Consider the following 27,004-nt stretch of genomic DNA (forward strand, 5'->3'; position numbering starts at 1 on the left):
GGGGGTTAAAATCCAGAACCGAGGTGCTGTGAGGCTTCATATATAATCACATCTGGCTTGGCAAACTGAGCTGCTGCAGTGAGATATTAGTCATTCAGTTCAACTCAGTTGTATTTTCTTCACTATAGCGCCACAGAGAAAAACCCAAAAATCAGAAGTGAGAAGAAGCTCTGGCAAGACCAGGCTCAGGGAGGAAATACAGTATACAAGGTGAAAATAAAGTATGTCCAGTTCTAACCAGTTTCAAAGTAAATATTTGGTATGATCACCTTTATTCTTCAATATAACTTAAACTATCTGAAGCAGCTTATCTTGTAATTATTCCCCCAGTGGACTTCAGGAATAATCTTCAAGGCTTCTTGAAGATATTTAAAGCTCTTCTGCCTTTTTTCTGTCCATTGTGTTTTTCTTTCCAGGTATCCAGGTTTTTACGGCATCGTTAGTGTGTTTGGGCTCATTGTCATGCTGAAAATAAAGCGAATGCCAATGTGATGTTTTCTAGATGTGCCAAAATCTTGCTGTGCTTTCCTGATTCATAATTCCACCAGTTCTGACAGGATCTCCAACACCATGACTGAAATGCAGCCCAAATCATGACAGAGCCTTCACTGAGTTCTAGAGATGGCTGACGCTCACTGTTGTACCTCTCTGCTGACCTCCTGTGTACATATTGACAATAATTTGAACCAAAAATTTTACATTTGGATTCATCACTCCCTATGACCCGTGGACACTTATTTTCAGTCTAGTTCTTGTCTGATTGGCGCTCAGCCTTTTTTCACGTTTCCCTTCCTTAAGGATGGCTTCTTAACGGCTGTCCTTCCACTGAGACCTTTTCTCAGTTCTCAGTTTCTTTGGCAAACAGTCATTGATATGACAGTCAGTGCATCAGTGGTAACTAGCAAGTTTGAGGACAGTTTTTAGGAAGCCTAATGTTTATTGGGCTCTAGATGTCATGGTCCACGGTAGGCTTAGGGACCAGTTTCTTTTCTCTCTCACTTGTTTTTTCAGCTTTATTTTCTGTGCAGGTAGAGTTGTTGGGAAATATTCCTCTGGGTCCACCTTCTGTTCCCAATCTCTTCATCAGTCTGAGTATTTAGTGATTCTGGTTTCCGACTAACGTGCATTTCCAAGGAGCTCTGCATTAATCCAGCCAGTCTCACTTCCCTCCCAACTCTCAGACAACAGTTTTAAATATTTCAAAGCCCCCATGTGTGCTGAGTGTGTCTGTTCAGTCCCACCCTTGTTCTGTTATGACACTAGAGTGATGTCATTCAGTTTTAAGGCATGATCTCACTCAAAAAATACAAAGAAATATAAATGTGTGGTGGAGACTGTATCCTAAGAGTAATGGTGAACATCCTTTTGTTTTTTTTTTCTTTGTGCTCTTTTGATCCATTCATGCATCCATACATACATACATCCAGTTTCTCAAACATCTGTACATCTAAGGCTCCAGAGGGGCAAAAGCCTCAGCTGGTTTTGATTATGCCTTGGGGAGGGCTCCAGTCTATCACAGACTATAAGGCATAAAATGACTAAAACAAGACACAAACTGATTATAAAGATAGATTAACAAAACAAAAAGAAACAAAGGGAGAAATATGTCTAGAAGGACATGAAATGACCACAAATCCACTATCTATCTATCTATCTATCTATCTATATATATATATATATATATATATATATATATATATATATATATATATATATATATATATCTGTCTGTCTGTCTGTCTGTCTGTCACTGTGGGCCTATCAGAGAGCTCAGGTGAGATGACATCACCCCTCCAATCAGTAGTGTGACTTCAGCTTAGATCATCATGAATTTCTAATGACTGGTCTTTCAGCATCCAATCAGCTGTAGTCTGGATTATCAGGTAATGAGGCATGACAGCACACAGCCAATCAGAGTTGAGTACAGAGATTACTGCCCGGTACTCAGAGGGAATCAATAATGTAGAAACACACTCACTCACGCACAGTTGCCCTGCGCCTGCCTGTGTTACGGTAAATGACGATGCTGAGGGCAGATAGTGTACTACAGAGAAAGGGAGGGACAGACTGACTTGCACAGGGGAGGAAAGACAGAAGTAAAGAGGAGAAAAGTGAGAGCAGAGCGAGAAATCAAAGACAACAAGATGATCTCAGTCTATTGCATATGATTCATTGGCAGTAGCTGAGTCACCCCTGCAGCAGCAATTTAAAACCATCGGGATTAAGTGAGATTAATACTCAGCTACTGTTCACCTGCCACTCATTGCTGATGCTCCAAAGAGGAAACTGATTCCTTCAGCATCGTATTTTCCTTTTTTCTTTCCCCCTACTCGATTTTCTACATACTTCACCAGATATGTTCTAACTTGGAGAACCATCAGACTAAACAGAACTTGATTTAGTTTTTGCAGAGAGAAATAGTTGCAATAATACTGCAGTAATAATACAGCAATTATACAGCCAAAACTAGATGCAGCATATGGGCAAAAGATAAATTCAAGACAGTTTGTTTGTTTGTTTGTTTTGATACTTTTGGGCACCAGCCCAAAATCTCATGTAACACCTCAATGTACATAAAGCCTGAAATCTTACTTTTATCTCATAAAACCTGTAATTCTGATATCTTGCCAATCGTGTTGAAGGACAGTAATTGCCATGAAATATTAAATGCAAAGATGGCCAAAACAAAGTAAAAAAAAAAGACAATCAACAACTGAAAAGAAGGATATAGTGCTATACACTAGATTTTAACACTTCTTCACACACTTATGGTAAGGAATGGAGGCTTATTCCTCACAGGAAGCTAAGAATATGCCGTCTGTCCAACAGACCATAGGGCAGGTTGGTTGTTTAATGATTCAGCAACACCATTTGAATTGTTTGACTGAACATTTTGGAGATAGGAGTTAAATTAATACTGTGAAACTGTTGACTTTCCCACACAAACCCAACAAAAGTAGGGCCAAGCACAGGAAAAAAATGTCTGAACAAGAGCATTTATAGCAGTGTAAAGCCTGAGCCTCTGGGCCACATTACAGACCTCAGTATTTCATCTGAGTTACAAAATAAGCAGTAGCAGTTTGATAAAAGCTGGTAATCTTTAGCAGAAACAGGAAGAGTAGCAGAAACTTTAATACTTTAGGAGGGAAGTATAACTTCTGAAAGTACCTTTAAACCTGGCTGGAGTGAAGCTGACTTCATTTCTGCATGAGTTCTGTATCACTTGTGCACGAGCTTCAAACTTGAAATGAACTGTAATGTGGACTTGAACAAACTTGAATTTAAACCCACGTAGTCCAAACATGATGGGAATTTTTTTCTGAACAACGCCCGCACTCATCTGATATGATCAGCAGTGAACCTGAACTCTTAAAAGGAAATGTTCCAGTGACTGTGGAATTTAAATTACTGACTTCTTCTGTAGGCGACACAATAGAAGAGATGATTAAATTAATTATTGTGTCACGGGACAAGTGTCATAAGGATTGATACTGGCAGTTTGTCATGAACGGTTATTTGACGTTCTGCTAAGGAAATAGTTTGATCTTGTACTTTCCAAATGCATGACTGACAATCTCCTTTTTTAGCCAAAGCTGCACTGGTAAGTGATTATTTGGCACTTGTAATCAAAATAAGGGAGATGTCTCTACACGTGTTTGATATGATTTGCTTGGAAGAGATTGGAAAACAGAGTCGATTTGACCATGAAAAGTAATGTGATTCTAGGATGGATTTGAAGATAAAAGCTGGTACTGGTGTAAGGTGTTGGTTTCTTGCTTCAAGTAACATTTTGCCACCCAAAGATTGTTAAAACAAGATAAGTTCTATAGTCTATCTCACAATGTCTTAAAGGCTTAAAGGCTTAATAGTGCTCAGTAATCCTGAAATCAGGTATGAAATCAAGTAATCATGATTTTAGTGTTCAAGGTAACCTAATAAAATAACTAACTAACAGAAATGCAAAGTAACGTCAACTTTAGTGCACATAACATTTTGCCTTTTTTAATTCAATTAATTTCAATTCAATCCAATTTCACTTATATAGAGTAAAATCCCAGACAGTTGCCTCAGTGCACTTTATGTTGTAAGGTAAGGAAAACCTCCTGTGAGCAAGTGCTTTGGCAACAGCATGAAGGAAAAACTCCCTTTTAGCAGGAAGAAAGCTCTGGCAGAACCAGGCTCCCGTGACCAGTTGGGAGTGAAATAAATACTCTATGTGCATCTTCATTACCAAATGAAGATGTTCATTTAGGAATATGAAGTGTCTTGTTGTGGTTTGGAATAGAAAATAGAAAAACGTCTGGATAGATGCTCTGTCCATTCAAGGCAAAATGATCAAGCCAATGACTAAAGAATAATAAATTCAGTGGTCACTATGTCATAAAAGCTACACTTATCACTAAATCTAAATATTTCCCCTAAAAAGGCTTTAAAGAGCTTGTCCTCCACATGATATATTTCTACCACAAACACAGTTTCACAACATCAAGACTCACTGAGGATACAGTGATCCACATCTCCAGTTGGATTCCAGTGGGTATGGTTATTTTCCATTTTCTTGTCCCTACCAATGAGAGAGCACCTAATCTCCTAACTTAATGCTGTTCACATACTGCAAAGCATGAATGATGTGGATGTACGTGAAGTGATATCAACAATACAAATACATAATGCGTACTTGTACATATTGCTATGAACAACTAGACAGTAACACACTATCAGTGCAACACACCACACTAAGTTCATTTTGTTTCAGCTTTGATGTTGTAATCACACGTAGCACTACAGCTGGTCTGAATGACCTCTTTGTAAAGTGTGAACATTTTGTTCTTTGCTTGTTGCTCTGCTCATTTCAGGGACACACCTGCGTAATGATGTTTTTTACTGCTATCAGGTGTGATGTAAGTCTGTAACTTACAGCTTTACGCCAACATTTGATGTGCTCATATTTTGGGTCATGATACATCACAATATACAGCACTTAGACAGCCATTGTTTCAGAATGAACACTGATGATTAAGTGATTTAGTTCAATCTAATGAGGTTGTATTTAAACAGCCTCAAATCACCTCCAGTTGTTTTTATACTAAAAGATAACAACACTAATGGGGAGGAAAAACCCAATAATCAGATGACCCCCTATGAGCAAGTACTTGCAGTGGCAAGAAAAAAAATCCCTTTTAATAGGAAGAAACTTCCAGCAGAATGAGGCTCAGGGAGGGGCGACCAGCTGGAGGTGAGGGGAGGCAGACAGGACAAAGGATATGCTCTGGAAGAGAGCCAAAGATGAATAATAACCAGTGTTGGTCAAGTTAGTTAAAAAAAGGAATTAGTTACTAATTACTGATGACTTCTCCAAGAAAGCAATCCAGTTACTTTACTGATTACTTATTTTAAAAAGTAATTAGTTAGTTTATTACTTAGCTACTTTTCAAAAACATGATACACAACATGAATATGTAATAAAACAATAGACTTTTCAATTCTATTTTTTCTGCATAATCCATCATATTAAATTGAATCAAATGAAAATGTCTCTTTTTAAAACTTGTTTTATGAGTTTTATTCTTTTAATTTTATGCACATTGCATCAAGCAAAAATTTAATTATATGCAACATTTTTTGACTTGAAGAAATTTGTTTAACATTTAAACCTGTTTTCTTCATATATTCCAGCATATTATAATAAAACAATTCTTTGTGTTTACACTCACTCTTTCAAAAAGATGCAAGTAAACCATTCAAACTGGGTCTTGGCTTCGGCTTAAAAGCTGAAGCCAAATCTTTAGTTGATTTAAGACTATGGGAATGCCCCTCTCGCCTGCCCATGTGACTTGTAAAGCCACCACTCCTTGTGCAAAGCCAAATCTTTCCAAACTCTTTGTTTGCCATCTTGTTCTCAGAATGTCTGGCTTGTTGCGTTTAACGCCCAATTGAAGCACAGTTTCCCATCACTGAGTTGCTGAATATGTGGGAAGGTAGAGATAATAAAAAGGTTTGTTGTCAGAAAGAGTAAAACAGAAACTGTAGATACTTTTGCTATTGTGCTCCATATAAAGGCCCAGTTTCAGTGACGCTGAGCTCTGAAAGACTCACAGTTGAGTAAAATAGTGGTGATTTCAGATTGTAAAGCCAGTCATGTTTTTTTTACTCATTATTACCTTTTATGCATTTTGAAAGCAAAACAAGGGATTCATTCATTACTGTGTGAATAATCACTACACATTTATTGAGCACGTCTGAGCATTTTGAGTTTTCTATTATGGGTTTAATGGGTTATGGGTTTAATGTAACAATGTACATGCAGAAATTACTCTCTGCATTTAACCCATTCACTCAGTGAAGCAGTAGGCAGCCAATCCAGCGCCTGGGGACCAGTGTGTAGGTAGTAGTCATTCAGGTGATCCAAAACCCCGACCTTCCGATTATAGGGCGACCACTTTACCTACTGAGCTATCCCTGTCCAGGAAAAACTGGGGAAGTACAAGAACTATTAATCACACTGGGTTTGTCTGTATTTGCAACTTTGCATGACTTTGGATGTTTGTCCTTTGGATAATTCTTGCATCTATGATGAAGACTTTTAAGCCTAGACCACCTCGGCCATCCATCAGGATTTTATATATAGAATGATGCCACTTGGCACATCGCTAAACACCATGTTTAGCAAACTCTAAATGGTGCTCAACACTTGCTAAAACAAATCCTGCAGTGAAGCATGGTAGTGGTACTCTAATGCTATAGTGTTGCCCATACGCAGGAAAGATAGAAAGACTCATCAGTGAAGGGAAAATGCAAAGGTGCTCAGAGAAAACCTGTTACAGAGTAAGAGGTGTGATTTACAGTGACAGAGAACCAAATTATATATCCAAAACAATGCTGGACAAGTTTCTGACCAGCCAAAGCCTGGTCCACTCAACATCCGTGCATACTTCCCTTCCAGTTTGAAGGTTTTTATACAGATAAACCTGCAATGACATTCAAAGGAACTTCTGCAAAGTCCTAAATTTAGTGGCTGAACAAGAGATATTACTCTATCTTTAACACATTTGGGAAAAAAAACTCTTTTCCTCATCTTCACCAGTTATTGAGGAGGGAAAATAGCATTTTAACTTTGAGTTAATATTAGTTGCCCAAAAATGTGTAACAATCATAGCAAAATGCTGTTTTTCTCTCTGCACACACACTTATACGCGCACAGTTTGTGGGGCTGATGGTGAAGAAACAGCCACATGAGAAGAAATGCCATGTGCTTTGACACACTGTGACTATAAGGGATGAGTTTGACCCCCAGTGGTTTTCAGACTTTCAACACAGTGTCATGTCTTGCGATCTACTCTGGACAACAGATACAAAACTGGCAACACTCCTCTGATGAATGGACATATTAATTGTGCCAGTCGGCCAGTTGCGCTGACGTAATTTGCTGCGTGCTGAAATAATGACCGAGCTCAACATAAACAAGCAGAATCATGCAGCGCAAGAGAATGAAGGCTTTGTTTTATGAAAAAAGGCCTTTATATGCTGAGTAACTGTGTGTGGTGAGGCACTTTTCCATGAAAGCACTGCTGGGCAGAGGCACGTTCAACACAGCAAAACAGGTTCAGCTCAATATGGCCGCTCACCACATGACTGTTTGTCACAGTTTGAACTCTTGCAGCGGTGCTGTTTGTTCCTGCTCCACACTGTGACTGTCTTTGTCCTGTTTGTGCTACAGAAATGGAAATCCCCTTGTTGCTGAGTTAAAGTCTGACCCGGTTCATGTTTCTGCATGATGATAGTCACGCCTGAACTCTCAACCCTTATTGCAACAGAGGAACAGGTAGTTCCTCTGAAAATACATGCTGCAAGGTTATGTGGAAATTCTGCCACACTTAAATCGAGGAACAGAGAAAATTGCTTCTGTCAGTGCAATTGTCTGACTTCAAATGCTAGATAAAATTATCTCTAAATGTCTTTATCTCTATCTTACAAAAAAAAAAAGAAAAAAATTTTATCTTTTGAAAATTGGGGTGCCCATTCATTTATTTATATTTTCGTTTTTGAATGTGGCCTCCAAAGTGTGAGCAGTTACCCCAACGTGTAAAACCCCCGAACAAAACACTGTTCCCTCACCTCCCTCTGTGAGGGAACAGTACTAACCTATGTTCTGAATAATTTAACTTAAATAATCAGTGAAACAGTAAAAGTTTTTTCATATTTAGATTAATTCAATCTAATTTTATGCATTTATTCATACATTAGATCCCTAAAAGAGTACACAGTTACGAGGTCCAGTGGTTACTCCTACTTAGCCTAATTCCTTTGTTTCCATTTACTGTAAATTAACTGAGTTGCTCGGTTTGTTGCAATGTATCATTTTATTATTTTAACCATTTAATCCACCCACACCCAAAGGACAAAAAGGGCTCATATTCTCTCCTCCATATAAGGGAAAATGTTCAGGTCAGAGGAGAAGATGAAGTCATGTTGACTCACACTCCACCAGGAAGAAAATGAATGTCATTATGTGTGTCAGTTACACACACACGACTTTAAAAAGATTTTCGATTAAAATCCCAAAAGGACACCACAGCACTGGAATATTAGAAATCAATCTGAGTGAGGTTGATGATTGATTGGTGTTTTGATTGTTCCTGCTTCCTCACAGCTGACCCTTGTACTTGTGTGCAGCCGTGCCTCTTTTGTCTTCCCCACTGCTGATGTTTAGTCTGTTGTTTTTTTCCCGCTGTTTGCACTTCTTGCACTTTTATTTAGATAAGAAGAGTGCTCACAACAGTATTCAAATCTTCTGCCAGCTGGTGATCTTAACACTTGTGCAACAGCTGATTCATCGATTATTTTGATAGACGGTATACAAAAATAACCCCCCACCTGGACCTTGGGTTATCTGGAACTGTGGTGACACATGGAGGCAGGTAAACATTTACGAATTTAGCTGACTCCGGAGCTTTTCTCTCCAGTTGTCTGTCAAGTCTGGAACAGAGCCTGAGGTTGGATATGTGAAACTTTAATTTAAAAGCTCAAACTTGGGAAACGTGAATCAGTTAAGATCTGTCCCTCGGTTGACCTACAGATCGAAACACTTCCTCCACCCAGAAAGCAGACAGCCTAGAGGTTACTGAGTTTCTTAGCAGGAAGTTTTCTGTTAGCGTCTGGCTTAGTTTAAGAGTAATCTTTTCTGTCTGTAGTTTGACATTTAAATTCAAAACATGATGCATAAGCGGAAATGAGTATCGGGGAAATATGTCTATATAATGTTTGTACTGTAATTACATTAACTTGCCTCACAACCTTTAGTATACGCTTCTAAGTGAATTCAAACTATTTTTGAGAGCTAACCTTTCACTTTCTGAATCTCTTTAAACAAGCATCATCATCATCGTGCTATGACTGGTGTCATTGCAAATACTATGGCGTTTTCAATGAGACAGTCCAATAACAGCATTCTGACTAAATAGACTTGCTATGAAGTTTTCTGAAAAAGCTGAAAATGGCACTCAAATGGGACATTTTCTGTATTTTCTGCCATACTGTTAAAAAGATAATGCTCTTTCTGAACATGGAAAAGTTTCAAATAATGAGGTGAACAAGTAATCGCTGTGAGCAAAAAGCACGGGCTTCAGGCTGCTGTAAATGCCCAGTTTCAGCCATTTTTTTCTACTCTTTGTGCTCTGTCATGTCAGAGTTAGAGGATATATCCCTAATAAGGTCAGCTCTGGCTGTGAATGTGGAAGCCCCACCCACAAGCTGTTTGAATTTTCTTTGTAAAGTGCAGGCAGCCAGAACAAAAAGCTTAAAGGTTTGTTGCCTTTTGAGATCCAAGCCCAGCATTTTCCTTTGGCACTAATGATTTTTCTGTGGAAATACCTTAAACTAGTTCTGGCACCAACACCATATTCACAGACAAAGACAGATCCTTAATAATAACAAAAGTAAAAGTACTTATTCTCTGGCAAAATGTTCCCATCAGTGTTATTATTACTGCTGAAGATGATTCACGTGTTTAAGGTTGAATTTCCTGTAAATACGCTACACAGCAATCCATCATATTCTAAAAATCTGCTCAGAAACAGGCATGCCACTTGATTATAATAAGAATATAATAAATATATTTATTTCAAACAAACAGCTTTAAAAGCTTGAGTAGAGTGTGACGTGAGTATTTATCAATATCTACAGGCGGATCAAATATTAATGAAAAATAAAGGTGGGACATTAGCAAGACAGATGGTTAAACTTTGTAGATTTAATCAATCAAGTGATTTCTCAGAGATACTAATCTGGTGCTGATGGAACATGCATCTGTTCAGCATTACAGTTTTATTAAACTGGACGTGGCAGGAGGTCCCCTCTCAATCATCAACGCTTTCATTAGTGATGAATTATTAAAATGAGTTATTGAAACTTTCATATGTCTTACATGTTGGCTGAGGTGATTAGCTAGACAAAAGTATCTGTTATAACTGAATGCGAGTGCTGATCTACTTGGTAATGCTAGTTGTTTCCACACAAAGTCTACATAGTAACTGATCTCAGAACTGTGAAAGCAGAGCCAGCAGCAGCTTGCCTAGCACGATCGTCTCCTATCAGTTTCCTGTCAAACACCAGAGGCTTATCCACACATGCACATGGACAAACAACCAGAAAAAGAAGCTGGCCTCTCATCTTCAGAAGCTTCATTTACTTTTAATGGGATAAAGACATGTCCATGGGAACGCCTACCTCAATCAGATTTCAGAAGCTCTGTAATCGAGCGGAAATAATTTTGCTTGCAGAGACAATGGCCGACTGTGGCCACAAGATGGCAGTAATGAAAAAGGTGGTAAATATGCAATAGCGAAGCTTTGCGATGATGCTTGAGATGAAACGAGAGAGATCGTTTTATTTTAATTGATGTTGATTTTTACATCTCATTAGATAAGCACTGCTTGCTTTGATGGAAAGCCACTTTAGCGTACCCTTGTCTAAATATTGTTGGCTTCCACCCAAAGCAAAAAACAAAAGACTTGGCAGTGTGCTGGAGCATAGCGCTGGCTGTGTCAATCTTTTATGCTGTCTGTGCAAAACTCCAATATGGGAACAGCAAAAAGTGGTCAGCTAGAGGAACTGCAAAAATCACTGGGTGATCAAGGTGGCAACACTTCTTATTAGACACTAGTTAGTGATGTTCCTTTCTGCTTTCTATGTAGAGTTTGCATGTTGCTCTTGTACCCGAATAGATTTACGCCAAACATGTCCATGTTAGGTTAACCAATTATCCTAAATTGACTATGGAGTAGATAACGTGCTGTGTGACTCTAGATTAAAAATCTAATTCTAACCATAAAGTCACTTTGAGTGGTCGGTAGACTAAATCAGTGCTACAAAATGTGGTCGATGAAGTCGATGGCACTGGTTCTAAATTGAGCACTAGTGGAAAAGGGTTTTAGTCTTGTGTTTTCCATTTTGGTTGGGATAGTTGCACATTATAACCACACTCTGATTTTCCAAAACTCCAAAGCTTAACTGGAGCGTTTATGATGGGTTTGATATGTTCAAGAGCATGTGAGCTGTGGTTAATCTCTTCAACTTTCTCTGATCAGATTTAACCTTCAGGTCATAATAAACTGTATCACATCTGTGAGTAAACTTACACTTCTATCAAACTAAATACAGACAACATTACATCAAGTTGGCAAATAGAAAAATTCAAACTCTGATGAAAAAGTTAATACACAAACTACATCTGAATAATAATAATGACAATATTTAATCTGCTTTCTCCTTTTGTCCTAATTTTCAGTGTGACCAACTTTTTTCACATCATAATGCAAGTTCAGACAGCCTTATCGTGGTTTGCGATGCAAGAAAGCAATGAGCTGGGCTTTTAATAGCACACTCGAAGAGGCTGTCTCAATCTATCCATAAGACTACAGTGGAAACAAAATAATGTGACTGTGATTACAAAATGTTTTATTTCTATTTTAGGAAAATCTTTCCACTAAAGTAAGTAATTAAAAGATTATTTCATCCTTTCATACGTCACAAGAGTCACACAATTTTTAACAGCCACAATGATCATTTTCCAATACCAGCATTTTCCAACATGTGGGATCTTATCTGAGGATGATAAGAGCCCACAGTTGAGTGCCCCCTAGTGGCACAGAAACTCCATGACAATTTCCAGTTTGAACCTTTAAAAATACACAAATGAAAGACAGTATATGAAATCACGTGTCATATGTATTATCTCTTTAATAAATTGATACAAACATACATTTCAGCTGTCATTCAGGACATTATGCTTCAAAAAGGCATAACATCTGTGATTAAATACAGAGTTTTACATTCTCACCCTGCTGCGTTTATTATGCAACTCAGGAACCAGGAACTAAGTTAGTCGGACTGTCACCTGATGTTTCCTCATCTTCTGAGAAGGAAACTAAGTGAAAAATCTGCCTTGACAAACAATTAGTGGAAAGTCAGACTCGACTTTAAGGGATGACTTAGAAACTTAGTCTGACTCGACTAAGTTTTTCTCCATTACAGCTGCAGGAGCATTTCAGGTCATCAAAAGTGATCCCCAACTTTGCTTAAATTAAGACTTTTAGGAGGAGAGATTTTTATGCAGCAGATATGAGAGTGAATACACCTGGCTGGATGTTGTAAATTCTTGCAATCAAAGCCAGATGAGACATAACATATCACACATCATATGAAAACTATGATGGAGACAGAATTCAAAACTGAAACCTGGCATTGAGTTCTTCTCAGTGAAAGATAGTGACTTATAGGGGCTCAAAGTGCAGTATTTGTCACTGTTCTACCTACACGATCAGCTGATCAGGTGTGACTATTTCTTTTAAACTCTCTTTTGCACATGCACTTCTTCCTCCCCTCAACCCGATGGCATCTCAGTGTCAGCTTCACATCTAAAAGCAAACAGTGGTTGCTCCTTTGTAAAACTGCAATCATACCAGCTCCTAACTAGTATTCATTTTAACAAGACTGCATACACGGTGCCATACTAACGGAAAGGCATATACAAGATCTCTTGTGCATCCTTCTGAGTTGCTTGTGAGTTAGACTTCTTAAAACAATTCATCTCACAAACTCCATTTCTGATTTACAGGGTGAATTTTTACTGTTTCAAAAATACAAAAGACATTTCTTTCTCAGAGGACAGCCCAGGGGTAGGTACACTATCCAACATTCAAAGGTGTGGTTACACTTTTCTAGAAACAATGCAAACAACACACAAAGAGTGCAAAGGTTCATCTGCCCTTGTTGCAAATGCACACACTTCTGCTCTTTCCATCACTGTGAGAGGTATGCACAAATAAAGCAGTGAAGTACTTTGATGTAAAAGTGTCACTTTACCAGACTGATGAAACGCGCCCATGTCTCAGAAAAGGGCCTGATGTAGCATGTGTAGGCAGAGAGTGAAAATATGTAGCACAGCGGGACGACAGGAGAAAGACGGAGCTTTGAATAACAGTCCTGTTGTGTCTATACAGATTAGTCTAAAGCCAAGTGGTCAAATACATATGAGCATAAGAAAAATGGGAAAGATTAGAAAGATTTTGCACCAAAAATAACATTAACTTGAAATTAATGAGAAAAATATCTGTGCCATTTAAATAAAATGATGCTGCATTTTCACAAAGACCAGAATATACCAATAATATAAAGAATCAAAAGACGAGGGACTTCAAAACAGGGGAAGCAACTTCATGTGAAGCTAAAGGTTGGAAATAAGCATATAAACAGTTTAAGAAGTGTGACACCTTCTGGACAACAAAGGAACTGCAGAAGTTAGAGTTAAAAGAGCCTCCAAAACAGATTTGTAGCATGAAATCAGATTAAAATTCAAGGAAGTCTTCATGTAATTTATAGCTCCATATTAAAAAAAAATAGTTAACTACACTGGGTGTTTCCAGGATGAAAGACAACGCCATTGGCATGTCTCAGCTATGCACACGGTCTCTTTCCGTAGCTATATACACTGGATTACAGCATTGGTGACATACGACTGTCACTCCCAGCCTGTCATGCTTCACACATATCCCGTTGTGGAGCGCCCCATTTTAACCCAAACCACCTCGTCTTTTCCGTAGACCAGCCGAATGAATTTTAGAGCCCAAACTCAACCAGTAAATAAGAGTGAAAACATGTGAAAAAGGTCCAAAGGTGACACATACCACCGTCCGCTGACTGATCAACCTGTGACCAGAGACCTTACGCCATCAGCACCCATCAAACCTTCCAATGTTTGTAGAGCTCTAAAAATGGGTCATTTACTCTCATTCCATCACCATGTGACACTCCCAGAATGAAAACATACAGATTTAACTATCCATGACATTTTCATTAGCTTCTTCATCCAAGTTTAAGTTGAAATATTCTGAAAACACCATCTGCTTCAGCACCCCACAATAAAAATATTGATTAATAACAATAATAGAAATGTGTCCACACCTGACCTATCTTACAAACAGCCCACTACAGAAGTTTGAACAGAAAAAGAGAAACACACTGTAAACTCTTCTGATCTTCAAACACACAGCTGAGGTGCAGAGCAAACAAAAGCCACCTTACTGGGTTAAATGGGACTCCAGTTCCCAAGCAGCAATGGTCCTAAAGTTGACTGCAGGCTCTGCTCTGACTAAAGACTCAGTGGAGGTCTCATCTTCCTCCTCCCGTTTGGGAATTCATCACGGCGCTGAGCTTGAACACCCCTGCTTGTCCTGCCGTGGCCACAAATCACGGAGTGAGAAGTTTGCAAGATGCTGAGGAGGAAAAGTGTCTCAGGAGGAGCTGACAATCCAGGACTTTAATAATCTCCATTTTCATCCCACTCTTCTTCCTCTCGAATCCTCCTTCTCCTCTTCATCTCGTCCAATCCAGACGATTACTTCTGCAGCTCCTGCGACGTGCTGAAGGTCTCGTAGACATTGGCTGCAAACTCCTTCACCTGGTCATTCATCAGCAGCTCCTGCAGAGATCGCACAGATTTAAACATGTTTGACTAACATACAACCAAGTTTGTAAGAAAATAAAAGTGAAAAAAAAACCCCCAAATCTCTCAGTTAAACAATGTGATATGTTGTCTTTGTACAATTTTTTTTATTAAGTAAAGGCTAGAAATGATTTGGTTTTATTTACATGTTACACAAATCCTAACTTTTTTGGAAAAAAAAAATATATATATATACTCAGACAATCCTCTTAAATAATTTCAATCAAAATAAAGGTTTGATAAAGAGCCCAAACGTGCAGATGAATAAGAATAAAATAATCTAAGAGTGTTTGAAACACAAAGAAAGTGAAACGGAGATTAAAGATTTCATAATCAGTGATTCTCTAAAACTCATTAACATGTGTATTCTGAAATGAGAGCTGCACCTGTCAGCAGATTGGAACATGTTTGAACATTACGCTCCCAACAGTAAAGAAAATCAAAAAGCAAACGGTGTGGACAATGACCGATTGACAGATAACTAACAGCTACAGCAGCTGCCTGTTCCAACTGTTTCACCCTGAATCTGGCTGTTTGCTATTTTGAAATACTGCACATCGCTCTGATACAGTTCACTCCACCGTTTGATGTTCGATGTTACCTGAACAAAGTGACTGGGGGTCTCACTGCAGATGGTGTTGATCTGACCGTTGATGATGGGGATGATCTTTGCCAGCGGCAGACTGACTGCAGACAGACTGAACACACAAACACAGAAAAAGACGGCAAAGTTAAGGTAATGTCCACTTGATGCTAATGTTTGCTGGGAAATAAGAACAAAGACAAAAAAATAAAACCCGCCCACCTCATAACACTTAATATGTGTATAAGGAGTGTCTTTTACATTACACATTTGCCGGTATTTATGTTCAGACAAAACCGAGGAGTGACCACGACCTAAACAGAATCATATCTAACAACCCCAAACAACCGAAGCACATTAGATGTTAATATAGTCCTCCTGAACAGGTAGGACTATATTAATGTCCATTTTGGAATTCCAAAAGGAAAAGCTTAAAAAAAACTATCAAAGTACACGTCTGAGACCTGACTTGAATGTTAACATCTTCTAAATCATAAGTGCATTTTCAGTTTCAGCTTGTGAAACTGGCTCTTTGGTTACCTGTCTAAATCACTGTGTCAACCCATACTTAATATATGCCCTGGTGAGGAGCAGGTTATGCTCAGAGGTTTAGTTTAAAATCGCCAGGAGGGCCCACATTTTCTTATTCTTATATTCGCAACACATTTTAAATGCAATATCGATTCTCTGCTGGAGGGACATTTTTTTAAGTGCAAGCTGTTAAGCCATACTTTACTAAAACCACTGAATGAAGTACAAATTGAACGCTGTAATGTCACAGGAATGAAATTGTATAAATGTCTTTATATTTGAAGGTAATCTGCTGCTTGGTCTGTTTAACACTGCTGGAACTGCAGCTGCTCGAATGCAGGACACATAGGGATTATTTTATGTGGAAGAATATGAAGTGCCCCGTTTTATGTGAGCAGAATGAAGCAGTTGTCAAGCCAACGAAGCCAAAGAAAGCCCGGCGTTATTGAAATTAGTTCATAGTGTAACCCTCAGGTCACCAAACTCCAGTGACAGAATAATAATATCTCCAGCTGCTATCACATATGTAGGGATTTAATAAGATTTCTCCATGTTTCAAATGCAAATGATAGCAGTAAAACAAATAAATAAAACAGGTGTCAATGGCTTACCTATCAGGTGCACAGCTGGGGGCAGAGTCACTTGGAAGCGGGCGGAAGAACTCGGCCAGATTGTCACAGAGACGGGAGAAACCTCGGTTCAGACAGACTTTGAGGACAGTGGTGAAGTCTGGACTGAAATCAGACACAAAAAGCAGAAATTCACCTTTCACAGGAGCCCAAACACAATCTTGTTAAAGCATACCTACAAACAGGTGTGTCATTTACCTATCCAGCATGTCTCTAGTCTCGTTAAGCAGCTTTATGGTCATAATGTCATTCTCTGTGAGCCCGCACGCCTACAGAAGCAGAAGAAAAGAGATCTGTAATACTCTGTAATGGGGTTTTCCCGTGAACAGCAGTGTAAATCTGCTTTGAGCAGTCACCTGATCGGCCAGCACGTTCTCATCATCTGCAAGCAGGTACCAGGACAGAGACCGCCTCGAGCTGGTCTCCACCTCCGCTCTGATCCAGTTCAGCTGCTGCTCCAACTCCAGCAGAGACCAGGTCTCCTTCAGAGACACGCTGGAGATGAGAAATAAACCATGTTGATGTTTTGATGATTGATTTTTTAATTTAAAAGATGCACAACAAAGATCAATACAAAGAATTTGTTCCACATTGTTTTTACCAGCCTAAGCTAAGTTGTTAATAACTTGTTCTGTTGCTTTATAGATCCCTGATGGATAATGAAGAGAATAATTGTTGCAGATCACCTTCCCAGTGAGCTCTGTACCGCCTTCTTCACTACTGTTATCAGCTCTGTCAAACCTAGTGTGAGACAGAGACAGAAGTCTGTTACTACAAGAGTCCTGCACTGACAGATGGAAACCAGGATTTTACAGTTTTTTGCTTTTGTGTCAGTGCTATACCGTCTCCCAGTAGGTGCTGGATACTTGACAAGTACTGCTGCTGGACGTCTGGGGGGGCAAGAGGGGTCTGCAAGCAGACACACAACACAGACACACTCCTGAATAATATTCACCTCAGCTTTAAACAGGCAGAGATTTCTTTGAGCCAATCTAAGCTTATTTTAATCAACAGGTCATTAATTAAATCTTTAATGTATTCTCTTCTATGTTATTCAGTTCAGGCAAAAAGCACTACTGTGCTGCTCTCTTTAATCACAGCCATGTGTTACACTGCACCGAAAAGCTTCACCAGTTTTACTGGGGAATCAAATTAACCTGTTAACAGTGTTCGTCAGGGAAACCTTGGGTCCTGGCATATCTGGATATTGATTCAAACATTTTCACACAAACCTTAGATAATCTTTCATTTTACAACAGGAAACAGGTTTCTGGTGCAGGAGTCAGTACACAGGATGAGTATTTCCTAACTGTGGGTACACCAAAATATTACCCGTCTTACTCTCAGACTGACACAAATCAGCATAACTGGACACAAACTGGGAACTAGCAGGTCAGAAATGGGCATTCTCACATTCTCATATCACTGACAGATGTGGGAAATATTTTCTGACATGTACCACCCACCCAAACAATGTCCACCCTGCCAGTGGACGTGTATGGAGCATGACAAAGAACCCGAGGCTTTGCCCTGGGCTCCAAACTCTCCAACAGACAAACCACCCCACAATTCATCACCTCAGTGTGGCAGAAACTGCAGGACAGCCCGAGAGGTTCACAACAGGTCAGGGCTTTTTTGGGGAAACCAGGTAATGTTTAAAAGGTGTATTTTTTATGATTATGGATAAATATTATCAGACCGATATTTAACCTGTCTAATATGTATCTCTCTTTCCAAACAGTTTCCAAAGTTCCCAAAACTCCTGACACAGTGAGCTGCAGCTGATCATTTTACACACAGTCAATCAGTTCTAGGAAATACTGTGCTTCTCACCGTTGTGCTCTTTCCCACTGAGTTATCCAGGTACAGGTATCCTCCAATGATGTTCAGCTGGACTCTCAGTAAAACCACCAGCATACAGGTGCTGTACACCGCCACAACTGTGCGTGTAAAACCTGAACGAAACGACAAGTTCTGTTATCATATTTTAAGTTTTCTTATGTTTGTTTTTAAATCCAATAAGTCATTTATTAGATTATTTAGAGGCATTTAGATTTTACTCAGATACACTCAGTGACATCTAAACTGAAAAACACTTACTGATGATCTTTAAATCTTCCCAGATCTCCAGTTTATTAGCCGGTCTGTAAAGTAGATGTGAATGAGGGAAATGGTCGTCAGCCACTGTACACATTTATTTCACTACATGAACTTGTCCTAATTTTAAAATTAAATGTTTTCCTCAACAATAAAATCAACAACTGCAATAATCAACATAAAATAACGAACAAAAGAAAAATGTAGCCTTAAATAATAAACTTGTGTGTACTACTACTGTTTGACCGAGTTGAAGAAGCTTTTTCCTCACTTGGACTTGAGTAGTGTTGTGAGACTTTCTGAGTTGAGTTGCGTGACGATGGCTTCTTTGAGCGCTGGGAGCATGGACAGCACTGCAACACACATTTAAATCTTTCACTGTAGTGTTGGTCCTCACCTTTTTCTGTCAACTGTTAGTCATAACCAGGTCAAGTGTAAAATAATTACCAGTCATGTTGCAGGTCCTCTGGTTGCTCTCGAAGTGGAACTGTCTTCTGGCCTGAGCAATGTACTCTGTAGCCTCCCTCTCTTGGATCTCACTGAACTTCTTCTGGGCATATTTACCTAAAAGGTATACGCCTGAGAAGGGACGCAGACAGCACAATGAGGTCACATTAAATGCAGAAAACTATCCTTGGCTTTGGTACGATGCAAAAGCTAACCAAGATTTGCCCTGCAGATATTTATGACATGGAATAATACCAGAGGGCTGTACTTTCAGTAGCAGATTTACAGACTTGTGACAAATTAAAGGTGTTGAATCACTGTGTAAAATGTAACAGCTGAAATGAGCCTTGAAATGGATTCTCCAAGTATCTCCAGTGCAAGGATAAACACTGTTTTTCAAAAGTATATTCCCCAAACCTAACCATCCAATAATTGTAACTGTGAAAACATTATGGTGCAAATTACACAGGACGGGCCATTGGGACTTCTTTAAATGGCCTTTAGCACCTTTATGGGGAAAGAATTTTAATTGGTGGGGCACAGGTTGACTGGCTACAGTGGCGTAAGGCAGGCATCCTCTATGTATCACATTTATTTGATTGCAGAACCAAACGTTTCCTGAGCTTCGATCAGATTGTTAAGCTATATAATTTGCAGTGCAATCAATTCTGGATATATGTCCAAACACGCAGTTCTTTATCAAAATGGCTGGAAAGCCCCATGAGTTGTCCTGCAGGCAGCCCTGTGGAAGCACTGCTTTCAAGATCACCCTTTGGTAAAGGTATTACCTCTAAGATGTACCATTTACTGCAAGATCAGTTAGCTGACCCTCTTTCCAAAGTTAAAGGTTGTTGGTCCCAAGATCTGGCAGTGGACAGATCTCCAGCTGAATGGGAGTCATGTCTTCATAACGTTAATACCATGTATAAGGAAATAGGCAGCAGATTTATCCAGTTAAAGATAATCCACAGGTGGTATTGAACACCGCAACAATTGCACAAATGGAATTTGATTCAATGGACAATTGCTGGAGATGTGATGGCCAGGATGCATCGACTCTACATATTCTATATTCTATATATACTTTGGGACTGGTGGGAAAATATCATTGAGGTCATTTCTAGTGTTCTGAAAATAAGATTTCGCGTCTCACCAAAACTGTCCATGCTTGGTATAACCACAGAACTTTCTAACTGCGACTTCTCCCCCGATAATAAAAAAAAAAAAAGATCATCCTTGCCCTTACTACGGCTAAGCAGGTCTGACACTGGCGGGAAAAGCGCCCCCCAGGAAGAATGGTTGACGACAATGGTTAAATTGGCATCCTACGAAAAAGTGACTTATGGTTTATTAGTCAAAGTTTATCAGTATAACTGTATTTGGTCTCCTTTTACTAGCTGGCTTTCTGCAACTTGAGGTGCATAGGGGATGAGGGAGTGTTGGGTGTGGGGTCTGGTGTGTGAAAAGGCCAGCAGTTATGTGGAGGTCAGTGTACACTTAACTAATTTTAAACACGAATAATGAACAGCTACACCAAACTTCATTCATTTGTTGGCTATTTAAAGTGCCCCAAATAAAATACACGGTAAGAACTCCAATGAATAGCATTTAACTTAATAATCAACTACCACATAAAGCAGTGTTAATTTCGGTGAAACTAACTGGTTTCCTAAAAAGGTCTTTTCAATGCAAACACACCTTGTGGGTTGTTAAAAAAAACAGGGTAGTTTCACTAAATATTCTGCGGCACGATGGTGAAAACAAATTCCGAATAAACCAAATACCATTCTTTTTTTATGCTTTTGAAATATGGGTTAGCGTGCATTTCATCTTTCTTTATTTTACAGGGGGATAAAAAGCCCAGTCTAAAGGCTGTTCTGCGGAGTCTGGCGTGTTGCTGCAGTCTTGCATTAGCACGGCGGCTAACAGGAACATGACTTACCTCCAATTAGAGCTCCGGTGAAAATAAATTTATTTTTATGGCGCTTTATAAAATTCCACGCAGACGAAAACATCCTCGGACAGAAAGAGGGCCACAAACTAAAACAACAAAAACTCTATTTCTAAATTCTTTCTTACTATTTTACGGACATGTTTCGGGTAGCAGCTTGCTAACTCTCAAAAGTGCCAAAGTACTTCGGTCATGGTAACTATTGTGATGACTTCCGGTTATCTATGTCAAAATAAAACCACAAGTCGAACTACAGCAGACCTTCCCAAAGTGTGGGGCCCGCCCCCTAGGGGGGGCGCAGAGCCACGGCAGGGGGGCGCGGAATGAAAAGGGGGGGAACAAAACGCTTGGACACTGCTAGCACGGGCGCCTACAGAAACGCAAAGCAGGAGATGAAGCATCGCTGAATATGTTTCAAAACCAACTTCATTCTAAGCCAAAGACTAGAAAATATGGTGAAGAATATCTTCCCTTTGGCTTCACCTGCACAAGTGCCGAGGTAGGTCTCCCCTGCAGAATTGGTTTTCCCTTCATCGGAAGCAGCGCTGGGCTGTTTAAATCGCGGACAAACAGTATCCCACATTCGTGATTTTTAGTTCACAAACACTTCTTGTAATGACTAACTACTCCTGACATTTTGGAGATATACATACTATACTATACTTTATACAGTAAAGTTACAGCGGGATACAAATAATATCAGACGAAAGCAAAGATGAATATCTAATATATAGATAGTTTTGAGACACTAGTTTGTCACCATCTTCAGACTGGTCTCTGAAGTAAAACACAATAGATTTTTTTAAAATCTTATAAACGAATCGTATCGTATGTTATTTTGTTCTTTTATTTTTGGGTGTAAAATCGATAACATCCGGTTTAGATCCCTCCACAATACTCATCAACTTGACGTCATTAGACCAGAACGAGCGTGGAGCGCAGGTGCAGCGAGTGGTCCGTCCAATATTATCTTCCCCCTACCGGTGTGAGTTCGTTACATCGGCGAGGCAACGGGTAAAACAGGAATTAAAAATTAGCAGGTGTATTACATGCAGCTTTTTTATATTGAGTTTTGGTCACAGCAGTTGAAATGGGAACAGAGGAGTGTAGTAAAGAAGAGTCTGTGGAGCTGTTCTGTCCGAGTGAAGAGGAAATTGAGAGGTGGATGGCCAGAGCTTTTGACATGGTGAGCTCGTGTTTTTAATCACTCCGTTAACTCTTCAGCCGAGTCACGGCGACTTTGTTGTTTGTTTTGTAAAATTTGCAGTTTTAAAGTAATTATTTCATTTTCATTTAAACTACTCGGTATGTGAACTACGAAGTTTCTATTTTTTTTATTTGCCTTATTGTATTGATTGAGTTATTGTTTTTATTATTATTATTTTTCTAGATAATTTTATATACTAATGCTACTTAGATGTCTTTATTTGTATTTCAGTTTTTCTGTTATAGACCTCTGATGCCCTTTTTCTGCTGTTTATCCAGGCTCTGATCATGTTTAGGGATTAAGTAGTGATATTATATACAGCTGGAAAAAAGTTTCTTTATAATAGTAAATAATAAATAATGTAAATATTTGTCAGATGTGGTCACACAGGTGTCTCCGTGAACCTCGTAGATGTTTGTAGATAGCACTGTGATCTGTAGTAAACAGGTGGAAGAGAGTGTAATGAAAATCAGATAGAAAATCTGTGTGTGAATGAGAAAGAGATAAGTGTAATAGTCAAGTTAGACGAGTTTAAATACCTGAGGTCAACCATCCCAAGCAACAGACGGTGCACAAGAGAGATGAAGAAGAGAGTACAGCCAGGATGGAGCAGGTGGAGACAGAAGGTCAGCAGCAAGAGTAAAAGTGAAGGTGATGGTAATGAGACCTGCTGTGATGGTTTGGAGATGTGGCACTGAGAAAAATACAGGAGGCTGAGCTGAAGATGCTCAGATTTTCAGTTGCAGTGAGCAGGATGCACAAGATTAGAAATCAGAGGGAAAGCTTAAGAGGCAAGGCTGAGGTGGTTTGGACATGTGCAGAACATGTACTGGATAAAGGGTGTTGAATTCAGAGTTGCCAGGCAAGGCCACAGAGGAGGTTCATGGATGTAGTGAAAGAAGGGTTAGTATGGCAGAGGAGGATGAGAGAGATGGCAGGAGGCAGATGATCTGCTAAAATAACCCCTAAATCCTTAATAATTAGTGTATAATGTTATAAATAATTTCATGTGCCTCCTTTATGATATTAAGAAATGTCTAAAAGTTTAATCTAGAGAACCCTAAAGACACCACACTCTCAAAGCTGTGAGCTGCAGCCAGAGATCTGTGCACAGGCGTATCGGTGATTTTTCTCTTCTGAAGTCCTTCTTAACACTAACCAATTTTCCATCTTTAGTTGCTTCCTGTTGACTGCCTTTTTAAATGTGTTGCTGCAGGCCAAAGAAGCTCTGGAGAATGGAGAGGTGCCTGTCGGATGTCTCATGGTCTACAAAGACGAAGTTGTGGGGAAGGGAAGGAATGAAGTCAATGAGACTAAAAATGTAGGCAAAATGTACAGCACATGACTGAAGTTATTTGTCTCTGCAAATGCAGATGTATGTATGAATGGTCTTCTTCAAAATGAATAAATTATAAAACTGATACAATAACTATTGGTGTGGAGAAAAGAAAAGAGGAGAAGAAGAAATAATGTATTGGTATATTAAAATGTAACAAGTTCAATAGTTTGAACAATTATCTGTTCAAACTATTGAACAAACAGGTCCCAGAGGGTCTGGGTTAATGGTACTCTGAACAGTAATCCCCCACTGTGTAGTTTGCTTTGACCGACCTAATTAGTTTCTGTAATCTGCGAGTGTCAGATCAATCACTGATCAATATTTGTCCTTAAGTAAGCCAGTGACTCTGCAATAGTGAGTCCTCTGTGGCATGAGAGCCCATAACTGAGAAAATTCTTTCATGGTGTGAACAGTTTTCCTTCCAAGTAAATGTGGCTCAAACTAAGGAAAAGTCCCCGCTGTCCCTGCATCATGTCTGATGAAAGATGAGCAAAAGGCCGTGAACAGTGCAGAGATACATCTGGGCACTCTTCGTGATGAGAAAGTAGATTTTGGATTTAAATATAGATGCTATTTATATATAAAGAGGAAAACACTTTGCTCCTTTTATTTGGTTGCTTGGGTCATTCAATTTTTGTCTTAAAGTCTGAGTAGCTTTATTTTTAAAGTCCATACAGATAGAGGAAATCCTTTCAGCTTTGCAAAGAGAGATGGTATCAAAAAGTGTTTTTACTGCTGAAGAAATTCGGAGTTAAAGCGTCACCTTATCTGGACTGAAGTGCAAAAAGTTCCCACCTGACCTCCACAGAATCAGCTGTGCTTTTTTGTTTAATGATTTCAGCCCATCTCATTAAATTACAAAGAGTCTTTTGTAAATTTTGAAAGTTTCAGGGCTGAACCTCTGTTTAAAAACTGCAACCAAATCAATTTAAAGCCACTCCAAGGGTCACACTCGCCATTGGCTTTTGAGCATCAGTATATCAGAGTTTCAATCAGCTGTTTAATGTTTAATGAAGTAGAGGAACAAATACCTGAGCGTCAACATGATACCTGAGGTTTGCATACGTTTCTTTGTGCGTGGTGGTTTTTTCAGGCCACTCGGCACGCTGAGATGGTCGCTCTGGATCAGGTCCTGGACTGGTGCTGGCGTAGCAGCTTGGACGTGAAGAGCGTGTGCGAGCGGATAGCGCTGTATGTCACCGTGGAGCCGTGCATAATGTGTGCTGCAGCGCTGCGCCTCCTCAGTATCCTTGCCTCACCTCTCTGCTAGTGTGTGTGCATGTGTGCGTGTGTGCGTGTGTGTGTGTTGGGATTCAGTTGTTGTTCCTTTACCAGCTGTCAGACATCCCCGTGGTCGTGTATGGCTGCAGGAACGAGCGTTTCGGAGGCTGCGGCTCAGTCCTGGATGTCTCCTCTGCAGACCTGCCTCACACTGGGACCCAGTTCAAGGTCCGTGTTTGCTCCTGGTGTCTTTCTGGATTCCGCCTGCATGTTTGTGGAGTAGTTTGTGATTCCAGCAGCTGAGTTCAGAAATCTTTAGGGAAGCAGATCAGCTCCTTTTCTGAATGGGATGTTCAAGAGTTACATGAATGTAAAGTCCTTGTGTGGTGCAGTGTGTAGTGTGTATTATATGTGTGTGTGTGTGTGTGTGTTCAGTGTATTTCAGGTCACAGAGCAGAGGAAGCCGTAGACATGCTGAAGACTTTCTACAAACAGGAGAATCCAAATGGTGAAAAACAAAACCACTCTGCATGTCTTTTTTTTCTCCTCCTCACGCTCCATTATCAAAATGTTTTATATTTTCATACTTTACTGTTGCTTTTTTGCACCTTTTTTTCCTTTTTTGCACTATTATTCCTTCTCTTCTTTTCTCACAGTGTTAAACTTTCTGTCTGTTTCAGCCCCCAAACCCAAAACAAGGAAGGAGTGATCTCCAAGAAACATCCTATTACAAGTTTTTAATAGTTTTGTGTGGATTTTTTTATAATATTATTAATTAAATTATATTTTACATACATTTTTGTCTATTGTTTTTTTTTTTTTACTATTTGTCTAACCTTTTTTTTTTTTTTACCTATTAATATGACGTTAATAAAGGACATCTTATTTACAGTTATAATTTAGCATCAGTGTTTCTGTTCATGCAGACTGCCACCAGAGGGCGCTATAGACCAGCGGTCTTCCTGTCATTGAACCTCCACATAGAAGAAATAAAACTATAGTCTTTGACTAATAAATACTATATTTAAAAGAAATTTATGATATTTTCCAAAAGTAAAGGCTCAAGAATGACAATAAGAAATCATTTTTAGAAAGGAGGAGGCAAATCTTCACTGGATGTTGTGTGGGTGAACGCTCTTTTCTCCGTCTTGCGTATTGATTTGTATCGTTTAGAAGCACACTCCTGGCCTGCTTCAGCTCTAAATGTGATGCATACCACTTCCTGTGATATTTTTCCGAGAACGAGTCAGGCAGTGTGAGAAACTAAGGAAGTGTGCCTGAGAGCGCTTCTCAACGGGAGTGACCTTCACAGCTGCTCGTATAAGAGAAACACACATGCTGACACAATTCAGCTCGTTTCACTTCCTCTCAGACACACACACACTCTGTGGTGTGTCAGTTGGTAGCATTAGCAGTTAGGTTGTATTGACAGTGTCTGCGTGTGCGTTGCTGGGTATGTGTGTCTGTTTCATGTGTCCTGCTGTTTTTATTCCTCCCCCTGGCTCAAAAAAGGGATTGATGGAATTTAAACTTTTTTGCACTTTCTTTTACTCTTTGTCTTTTCAAGGTTGTCACCACTTCCTTCCTGTCTCCTTCCTTCCTTTTTGTGGCTGATAACTTCCTTCCTTCCTTCTCCATTTCCGTCCTTTTATTTGTTAATTTCCCACTCCCCTTCTTTTCCATAATTTTGTAAAAGTAGTTTTTTGTCTTAAAACGTTCTTCTGCTTACCGTCCTTTTTCTGCTTTTTACTTTTTTAATTTGCGACTATCAGTTTTTGCTATCTTAAAGTAGAAAGTTATTTTATGTTACTGCATAATAAAATAATAATAATGATAAAACAGAATAACATTGTGCTAACACGATCAAGCTGCATATAATACACCTGCTAATTAGCACTATGTAATAGACTAAGTGCTACATTTTAATCACCAAAACTGAAGCACAAACTTATTGAAGCTCAAACAGTTCATGTTATTTGTTACATAGTAATTCCATTA

The 27,004-nt window shown here is 39.3% G+C and overlaps 2 protein-coding genes across 4 annotated transcripts; one reads left to right on the forward strand and one right to left on the reverse strand.

The window, feature by feature from the left end:
- Positions 1-12,219: 12,219 nt before the first annotated feature.
- Positions 12,220-21,451, reverse strand: pex3 (peroxisomal biogenesis factor 3). The gene is made up of 12 exons (XM_006793515.3): positions 21,231-21,451; positions 19,289-19,420; positions 19,113-19,194; positions 18,845-18,888; positions 18,578-18,699; positions 17,587-17,653; positions 17,431-17,485; positions 17,101-17,239; positions 16,943-17,013; positions 16,727-16,849; positions 15,603-15,699; positions 12,220-14,977 (listed from the first exon to the last, which is right to left on the reverse strand). The coding sequence occupies exons 1-12, from the start codon at positions 21,301-21,303 to the stop codon at positions 14,894-14,896; spliced, it is 1,089 nt and encodes a 362-aa protein (XP_006793578.2). The 5' UTR covers positions 21,304-21,451; the 3' UTR covers positions 12,220-14,893.
- A 166-nt stretch (positions 21,452-21,617) lies between these two features.
- On the forward strand, positions 21,618-25,836 carry adat2 (adenosine deaminase tRNA specific 2). 3 transcript variants are annotated; one of them, XM_087852193.1, is made up of 6 exons: positions 21,618-21,738; positions 23,663-23,767; positions 24,879-25,029; positions 25,128-25,234; positions 25,442-25,514; positions 25,687-25,836. In XM_087852193.1, the coding sequence occupies exons 1-6, from the start codon at positions 21,649-21,651 to the stop codon at positions 25,713-25,715; spliced, it is 555 nt and encodes a 184-aa protein (XP_087708319.1). In that variant the 5' UTR covers positions 21,618-21,648; the 3' UTR covers positions 25,716-25,836. The 3 variants fall into 3 exon arrangements, with proteins under 3 accessions (XP_087708319.1, XP_087708318.1, XP_006793577.1); XM_006793514.3 differs by lacking the exon at positions 21,618-21,738 and adding an exon at positions 22,082-22,425; XM_087852192.1 differs by lacking the exon at positions 21,618-21,738 and adding an exon at positions 22,074-22,425 and having other exon boundaries at positions 25,442-25,836.
- Positions 25,837-27,004: the final 1,168 nt, after the last annotated feature.

The sequence above is a fragment of the Neolamprologus brichardi genome, chromosome 15 (assembly GCF_056152115.1).
Source record: "Neolamprologus brichardi isolate AB-2024 chromosome 15, ASM5615211v1, whole genome shotgun sequence".
NCBI lineage: Eukaryota > Metazoa > Chordata > Actinopteri > Cichliformes > Cichlidae > Neolamprologus > Neolamprologus brichardi.

Bases quoted from the DNA above. Each gene is read 5' to 3' on its own strand.
- pex3 (XM_006793515.3), bottom strand. From the start codon at position 21,303: ATGTTTTCGTCTGCGTGGAATTTTATAAAGCGCCATAAAAATAAATTT. The intron at 17,654-18,577 runs GTGAGAAGCACA...GTCTGCTTGCAG, and splicing joins CAGTGGGAAAGAGCACAACG to ACCCCTCTTGCCCCCCCAGA. The intron at 15,700-16,726 runs GTAAGCCATTGA...TTGTGTGTTCAG, and splicing joins CCCAGCTGTGCACCTGATAG to TCTGTCTGCAGTCAGTCTGC.
- adat2 (XM_087852192.1), top strand. From the start codon at position 22,330: ATGGGAACAGAGGAGTGTAGTAAAGAAGAGTCTGTGGAGCTGTTCTGT. The intron at 22,426-23,662 runs GTGAGCTCGTGT...GTGTTGCTGCAG, and splicing joins TGGCCAGAGCTTTTGACATG to GCCAAAGAAGCTCTGGAGAA. The intron at 23,768-24,878 runs GTAGGCAAAATG...TGGTTTTTTCAG, and splicing joins AAGTCAATGAGACTAAAAAT to GCCACTCGGCACGCTGAGAT.